This window comes from Xenopus laevis, chromosome 3L (genome assembly GCF_017654675.1).
Source record: "Xenopus laevis strain J_2021 chromosome 3L, Xenopus_laevis_v10.1, whole genome shotgun sequence".
Taxonomy (NCBI): Eukaryota; Metazoa; Chordata; class Amphibia; order Anura; family Pipidae; genus Xenopus; species Xenopus laevis.
This window is the reverse complement of record NC_054375.1, coordinates 130218055-130226779: the sequence shown is the minus strand read 5'-3', so window position 1 is coordinate 130226779 and position 8725 is coordinate 130218055. Positions and strand designations below refer to the sequence as shown.

At 38.4% G+C, this 8725-nt stretch overlaps 1 protein-coding gene across 1 annotated transcript; it reads left to right on the top strand.

Annotated features, from left to right (window-relative positions):
- The first annotated feature begins 2388 nt into the window (after positions 1 to 2388).
- Positions 2389 to 6861, top strand: gkn1.L (gastrokine 1 L homeolog). The gene is made up of 6 exons (XM_041586960.1): positions 2389 to 2460; positions 2546 to 2584; positions 2868 to 3005; positions 5274 to 5384; positions 5993 to 6122; positions 6679 to 6861. The coding sequence occupies exons 1-6, from the start codon at positions 2449 to 2451 to the stop codon at positions 6750 to 6752; spliced, it is 504 nt and encodes a 167-aa protein (XP_041442894.1). The 5' UTR covers positions 2389 to 2448; the 3' UTR covers positions 6753 to 6861.
- The last annotated feature ends 1864 nt before the right edge of the window (positions 6862 to 8725 follow it).

Genomic DNA, 8725 nt, shown 5'->3' with positions numbered 1-8725 from the left:
TGATTTCGCGCATCACTACGTGTGACTAATATTAGAAAAACCTGACCTGTAGTAAAAAAAACAGTGTTGGGTCCATACAGTTTACATAGTTTGGGAGGAGTGCGATTGCTCATTTAAAGCCTGGGCATGGTTTTCAGTGATAGAGGCTAATAAATCTGGGTTAGCATCTATTGATTGATTTCTAAACTGACTTTTAACTACTTGCTGCAAATACAACTCACATAGTGATGAGCAGGTCAATGAAGTGAAGGCTGGAGACTTTCAAAACCACCTGACCTTTAAGTAAACCACTTGGATTTGTAGGTTTAAGGCTGTCCCATTTACCAGTAGTCCCCTTCCTTTTTATTACCATCAATTACCATCCAAATCTCTGCTGCTAGACACCATGGCAATATCCAGATGTTCCAGAATCTTGACATATCCACATATATTTGTCCAATAAGTAAAAAGATGGTGGATTTTGCAAGTTCTGTATACACACTCTTTAAGCGTCTGCGTCCGCGTTCCTATTCGGGGTGCACGATCAATTTCTGGCAAACATTCGATTTTTGGACTAATTTATTCATAGATCAGCACTCCCATTTACTGTGAAATAATGTCCTATATTTATACACACATTATTTAAGGGCAGACTTATCAAAAGTCGAGGTGAATTTTCTAATGAAAAAAATTTGAATTTCGAGCTATTTTTTGTGTACTTCGACTAGGGAATAGTCAAAATTCGGAGACCTCCTAGAACCTTTTTTGAAATCAATTGGTGGACTTTAAAAAAATCCAAGTTTTTTTGGGGAAAAAATGTAAAATCGGATTCAGTCGAATTTGGCTTAATACGGACCTATTCGATCGAAAACGGACCTATTCGACCAAAAAAAAAAGTTCAGCTTTTCAGTCTTTTTGAATTTGAAGTTTTTTCAATTGAAGTTTGACCCTTGATAAATATGCCTCTTAGTGTTCCAACGTTTCAGTCCACATTTGGACCTTTCTAAAAGAACACTGAAATTCCGCTCATCCCTTTTTATTGGGTGCACATGGGTGAGGCTTGACAATTTAACCCCAGCACTCCAATATATAGCCCCCTTGGAAAAATAGTTTTGCACAAATTAACTTATAGTAAAAAAGAGACACTTTTAGATACAAAGTTTGAACAAAGTATGCATGAGCTGACGTGCCCCGTCAAGGCAGTTTCCATGAGTCAGTCCTAACTTAGTGAAAAAAGAGCGTTATCTTGGGGGAGAGAAAGACCATACCTGCTTTTCTCTCTCCAGTGGGCTATATATATTGGAGTGCTAGATATAGATTTATAGATAGATAGATAGATAGATAGATAGATAGATAGATGATAGATAGATAGATAGATAGATAGATAGATAGATAGATGATAGATAGATAGATAGATAGATAGATAGATAGATAGATAGATAGATGATAGATAGATAGATAGATAGATAGATAGATAGATAGATAGATAGATAGATAGATAGATAGATAGATAGATAGATAGATAGATAGATATTTTGAACAGAGGGGGTTAGTGACTATAGAACATGATTCACACATTTGCTTGTGTCCACCTACACAGAGCTGAGTGAACCACTCCTTAAGTATATAGCGCCTACTGATCGACATACCCTTGGCTTCTTGCTATCACTAAAGCTTTTTTTTCCAATCTCAGGCGTTAACTAACAGTGTACACATAAAACTGGAAAGAGTTTCTTCTGTTGGAATCCTGGATCTATCATATCAACTGAGATAAAATATGGACTCTTTCCAATTACAAATATTCGATTGAAGCTGTTCCTTGTGCAAACCCAGCGTTATTGTTCAGTTTCCACATTTACTGGCAACAGCAGAGATGTTCTTGGTTTGTGTTAGCACAAAATCATTGGAACAGCAATATCTGAAGAACAATCAAACATGTCATAGAAAATGAATATGCATCAACTTTGTGGTGAGGATCAGAATACTCCAACAATAGACATTTCTCTAGCAAACTATTAGCAAGGATCACTCCCACGTCTGATTCATTCCAATTTAACATTTAAGGAGGTTACCCACTGATTGAGAAACTGTGCTTGATCATTAGCAGAGGTGCTGGAAAGTGCTCAAGCTGATCCAGAGACCACACTACTGGTCAAACAACCAACGCCTTTGGTATGTACCACCCAAATGTTTGTTCTCTATCAATTTCCTAAATCTACCAATGGATATTCCCATAATCAAATGACATTAAAGTAACCACAAAATCGCACACAGGCATGGGCAGTGGTTACTGATTATGGAACCATCGTATCAGCAGAGATATAGACTGGACTCAATCCAGCTTCAGAGATATTCCATTTTCAATGTTCCTTGAGCAAATAGGGCATTTATATAAAAAGATATTCAATGCATTAGGGAAATACTTCATTGCCTTTTTCTGTCCCAGGAGGCACTGACAAGACAAGCACTATGAAGTTCTTGGTGAGGACTCTACGTTTTATTATCAAACCATGTTTTTCCCTGTAGAAAGCTGTTAAAAGAATAACTTTCCTACATTTACTTTCAGATTGTAGCTGCCCTGGTGGCTCTCTCTCTCGCAAATGATGTAAGTAAACGTATAACTGCATTATATTGCATCCCCATTTTTCAAAATGCTGGTTGAGAATAAGATCAAGTCCAAACAAGGTTATCCAAAATGTATATTATTTATTTTATTATACCGGTTAAAAAAATATGCACATAAATTGGTTGCTATGGGGTGCTAGACTGGGTGGAAGCTTTACAACTTATATTTAGTATCACATATTATTATGTTATCCCATCATTTTCCATAGTAGCGTTTCTGTATCATCTTCATTTCTTTTATTTCTTCTATGACGGTTTCGCAGAACATCAAGATCGATAACTCTGGCAATGAAGGAGGCAGCGTTTCTCAGAATGTCAATATAAACAATCAAAACAACATTGCCACGGTCAACAGTCTTGATGGATGGAAATCCTGGGATTCCATTTGCGATTATGGAAGAGTGAGTAGAATTCAGGACATACTTACATCTTCCCAAGCCAAGCATAAATATAGGAGACAGGTTTTTTATGGACAGTGGTTAGCAGTGGTTAGCAGATCTGTTGTCTAACCAGGGCTATATGTTGTATCTTGTTCCTGTGTCCGAGTGTCCCATACCTTTGCAGGCAGCTCAACTGGATCCTTATGAAATTGACCCTTGTGTGCTGTTTGAAACTTAGACTGTAATATCACTGAGGCAGGGACTGATATGAATGATACAATGTTTCTCAAGTAATCTCCATAAATTGCTATGTATCATGCTATATACACAAACGATGATAATAATAACAATAGTTTGTTACTATAATGTACTCCAGTGATCCCCAACCAGTGGCTCACAAGCAACATGCTGCTCACCAACCCCTTGGATTTTGCTCCCAGTGGCCTCAAAGCAGGTGCTTAATTTTGAATTCCTGGCTTTGACACACATTTCTGGTTGCATAAAAACCATGTGTACTGACAAACAGAACCTCCTGTAGGCTGCCAGTCCACATATGGGCTACTAAATGCCCAATCACAGCCCTTATTTGGCTCCACTCACATTTTCATGCTTGTGTATGTGTATTTATATGTGGCTCCCTGATATAAAAGGTTGGGGATCCCTGATGTACACAGTCATGCTATACATATACAGTTTAACAACAAAGTGTATAAGGTTAACATTTATTATGCAAAAAAGCTATGCAACTCTATAATACAAAGTACACTGGCAAACTACTCTATGCTGAACCAGGAGACATTTTTGAATGTATTTCTTCTCTGTCATTTATATGGAGCTGATACATTTCATGCAATGCTTTACAGAGATTATACGTCACTCATTGCCCCAGTGGAGCTGACAACCTAAGGTCCCTATTGCATTCACACATATAGTAGGGTCAGTTGACCTGCCTGCATGTGTTTGGAGAGTGGAAGGAAACCAGAGTACCTTGAGGAAACCTATACAAATTATTTGCAAATGGTGCCCAAGCTGTAATAAAATCCAGGACCCCAACTCTGCAAGGCAGTACTGCTATACACAGAGCCAAAATGCTGCCCATAGGTACAATTGTTGGCTTTGATGATCATAACGTTTTCCTTATAATTTCAAGAGAACTGGTGGGTGAGTGATTGTCATTGGACTCGTGGCATATCTTATATGTAGCACAAATCAGCATTTGGTGCCAAATTACTGCCACCTTAAGTCCCATGGAGCACATAGCCATATGTTGTGTGTTTATCATGCTCTAAATACAGTGAGAAAGTTTCAAACATTTACTTTATGGAAATAATTGATTTGTTTTCAAACCTGATCAGAAAAACCAGTGATATTTTTTTTATATTTGTTTACTTTTTGAACTTGAAGCATCAATGTTGGTTTAACCTCTAAATTTTCTTTTCTTGTTAGATAAAGATGTTGCAGCCTATAAAATTAATAAAGCTATTTCAACCCTACTTAACAATTTAGAATACAGCAGACTGGGATAGACTTAAATGCCACTTAGTAATATACATTCCTTCATTTGCTCAGTATATACCTGTATACGGCATTAGACAATTATATAGAGCAGGCCTACCAAGGTTAAATCAATTGGTTAGATTAATTAACATGCCCTTATTCCAAAAACAGCGTGGTATAAACACTTGTACCAAAACTTAATGCAGACGGAGTATAAATCAAACCAATGGTAGATCTTGTGTTACTTCTCTCTATTGGGCAGATTTACTAAGTGGCTATCGCTAGCGACAATTCTGTAGCGTGAACACCCGCAAGGACATTGCCAATTTACAGGTGCAGGGGCCAATTATCTGGTGAAACAGACCATCGCTGGCGGTCATTCGCACGCTATTACCAGCAGACTTTTCGCTCTGGTGAACGGACGTTACGCCGCAAATTCACTAAAATGCAGATTTTACTGAACGTTACCTCTTTTGCCAGAGTTGCCTTCACCACCTCAGACCAGACAAAGTGCTATAAAGCAGCTACAGATCTTCCTCAATCTTTTGTCACTTACATCATATCCTGTGAGCCGAAAATGCATCAAAGTTCAAAAAAGCTGACGACTTCTCCTTTTTTGAAACGGAATTGCCTGCAAAAAAACTCTTTTTGGAAGCAACTTCGCATATTAGTGAATTAGCGTGGTGGTAGCGAATTTGCGCCTGGCGAAGCCATCTCTGTCGACAATTCGCCCTTTAGTTAATCTGCCCCTATGAGTCAGATATTGAAACAATCCATTCTCTTATTTTGCAGGGATTTGCAGCAACCCGGTTGTTTCAGAAGAAAATCTGTGTTGTCACCAAAATCAACAAGGATTCCTTCCCCAGCCTGGCCCAGCTGAGTGCTATTGCCAAGGATAAAAAGGTAAGAAATTAAATACTAGTACATCAAAGTCAAAGTAAACTTTATTCTCATCTCAGCATTATACGAATACACAGTGAGACAAGACAACGTGGCTCCAGCTAGTACATTTTTCATTGGTGCTTTGTGCTCAAACAATAACCACTTGCTTGGTAAATGTGAAGAATACTTTGCCGAGTTATTCACCAGTCTATATAATTTAATGTGCAATAATAACACTACCACTCTTTAAAGAGATTCTATCAATTCTTAATACATGCTAATTAATATTATACCCCTTTCAGCTTCTATTTATTCAGAAAATTACGTATTTTAAAAAAATGTCTTCTCTCCGTTTGGCTTTTCATCTCAACATCTCAATAGTTACAGGCTGTTGTTTTTATACTGTAACTGCTACTGTGTTGCTCATGGGCCAAAATTGCCCTCGGTAATCTGAGACATAAAGCAGGGCAGGAGATTTAGAGAGAAAGGAAGGTGCCGCTGCCAGGAGAAACAATCCCACTATTCTAGCACACTGAGCACTATAATATCTTAACCACTTTAAACATTGTGCATGACTTACAAGTACAAACCTGATATTGTAATGTACCTATCCCTTCTATTTCTTCTAGAAGCCATCCAACGACAACCTGAGGAGCTATACAGTCAACCAGAGAGAAATTGCTAACATTGGAGAATATGGGCAGCACATTGAATCTCTGTGCAAAGGACTTCCTACTTACACTGCTCAGGAGATACCCGGTGAGTTAACTTCATTCAAAGTTACCCAGAAGAGACTATAAAGCTTGTATAGGCAGTGAGCTGACAGATAGCAGGATGTATTTACCAATCAGAGATTAGCACAGGCCATTTAAACTGAGTAGTCAGTGTAGTCCATGTCCAAGAGTTTATATGCCGAGAACTTCCCACACCAGTCAGCTGAACTGAAGAAGCTGCTCGGATGAGTAGTGAAACGTCTTCATTGATTACTCAGCAAGTCCAGTTGTTTTTAGATTTACCTATACTAGATATACCATGACCTGGATGATTGAAAATCTTCATAGTCCATGTGGATCAATTTACTTGTCCGTAATATACAGTATTCAGAATTTAGTTGTAGTTTATTTTGTAGTTCCTAAACAGCTGCAATAGCACCAAAAGGAGCCAAAGCTTTGTATATATCTAAATTATTTTATGCCATGCTGTGTAGAGCTGCTTCTAATTACTAATACATAATTATATAATATTACTTCTTCATATATATATATATATATATATATATAATAATCTTATTCATACGGATATTATATTTTTACAGTTAATGAGGAAGGCTTTGGCCTATGTGAATCTTCCAGCATCATCACAATTTTGGGAATTAGTTTCTGTTTTTAAACAAAGGACACCACTCCATGGTTGGACAGTGTCTCCTCTGGAATTTCTTTCCTGTGGATCTTTCTTCTCTCAGTTATGCCTAATAAAAATAATATTAATAAAAAAAACATATTTTGTCTCTTCTTTTAAAAACAGACAAGAGGAAAGTTAAGGATAGATGGACAGACATTGTAGTGTCATATGGGCAGTTTATACTCATGTTTAAATTTAAAGGAGGCTCATAATTTCTGAAGCTGACCGACAAGGTAGGGCTTTTTTAGAAAACAGTCACACAGCACACTCAGTAGTTAGTTAGCAGAATAAAATGCAAAGAGTTGCACACTGGGGTGATTCTAGCCATTATGCCGCCTGAGGCGGTCTTCTTTTGCTGCCCCCTCCCCACGGCACTCACCTTTAGAGCGCAGGAGAGGGCAGGGGCGGTCCATGTCGCTTAGTGCAGAGAGCGCAAGTGACTAGAAGAGACAAATTTTCGAGTTGAACCGGAAATTCGGCTCTGAGTTACAAGGAGGACACTGCCGCCTGAGGTAGCTCAACACGCCTCATTGGTGGAGCGCCCCTGGTTGCACATATTTATGTATCCAGTCCTGGCAGCACCTTCCACCATTGTGTATTACCAGTGGCACATAGGTAATGTACCTCCTGGCATGTCCCCATCTGGTATATCATTCAGGACATGCAAGGCAGGCATATAAACTAGTGCCCTCATTTGGACCCCAAGGGTACAATTTTGAACTAGCACTCAAATCTGTACCCATAGTAAATGAACCGGCAAATGGATCACAGGGAGAGCAAAGGACATTGCAGGTGAAAGATGAAGGGAAGCCTAAGACAGCAGTAGCCCCAGGATCACCCCTGGGTAAATACAATTTGTGGCTCAGAAATATGTTGTTTGACAAAGCATCCTTCCACTCAAACATTTATCCACTGCCTCTGTGGTATGTTATTATGTTTCCTTGCAATCCCCTCTTCTTCAGAGAAAACAGACTCAATTGATCATCTTTCGTCTAACTTTCATTGCATCTTAGTTATAGGTATCTGCACTTTTTTTCAATAGATTACCATTCTTCCTATAGACTGGCACCTAAAAATGCACTGAATACTCAATGTAATGTCTTATCTGGGATCTATACAGAGGCTAAATGATGTCTTTGTCCCTTGAGCCAATACAAGAATGGTAAGATTGAGAAGTCATTACAATAGCATTGGACACTTTAATTGTAAATGTTTTTAGTGTTACACCAATACATCAGGCCATGTGATGTAATAAATCATTGGCCATTATACTTGTCCCCTTCTCATTCCGCATTTACAATTAAGTGTCCTGCAGCTTGACATATAGGGGTTAAACCACACCAATGCTCAGGTATTGTACTGGGTAAGAAAAATCAATCATTTCTAGTATCATTCTCATTCTCAAGGCAGTTTGTGGTATGAGAAGAAAGCATGGGCTGCATTAATATACATATCACCGTATATACAGTCCCTAAGAGAAGTAGGAATGGGAAAAAGAACAGTAAATATCTATATCTGTCTCTATATATAATATATAATATATATATATATATATATATATATATATATATATATATATATATATATATATATATAACAAACAAGGGAAAGTTGTGCTCACCACTATTTTTTAAAACCATTAGGCGGGGGTGCAATGAGGCTGTGACCAGGTCCGGACTGAGAATTAGAATAAGCCCTGGCATTTCAGGTACACAGAGGCCCAATCAGCCCACATAGAGGCCCAAACAGCCTCCACCAGCCCACTAAATACTGACTTTCTATGGGACCTTATAGCAGCCCCTCTGGCATTTGCCAGAACCCACAGATTGCCAGTCCGGGCCTGGCTGTGACCACAAAATACATATAGTCAAATACAAGAGTCCTCTGCACTCAACCCATTATCAATATATTTAAGACAGAGACACTTTGTGCATACTGCTACTGAAAAATGCCTTACCCTT

Excerpts from the sequence above, each read along its gene's own strand:
- gkn1.L (XM_041586960.1), top strand. Across the intron at positions 2,585-2,867 it reads CTCTCTCTCTCGCAAATGAT|AACATCAAGATCGATAACTC; the intron begins GTAAGTAAACGT and ends ACGGTTTCGCAG. Across the intron at positions 6,123-6,678 it reads CACTGCTCAGGAGATACCCG|TTAATGAGGAAGGCTTTGGC; the intron begins GTGAGTTAACTT and ends ATATTTTTACAG.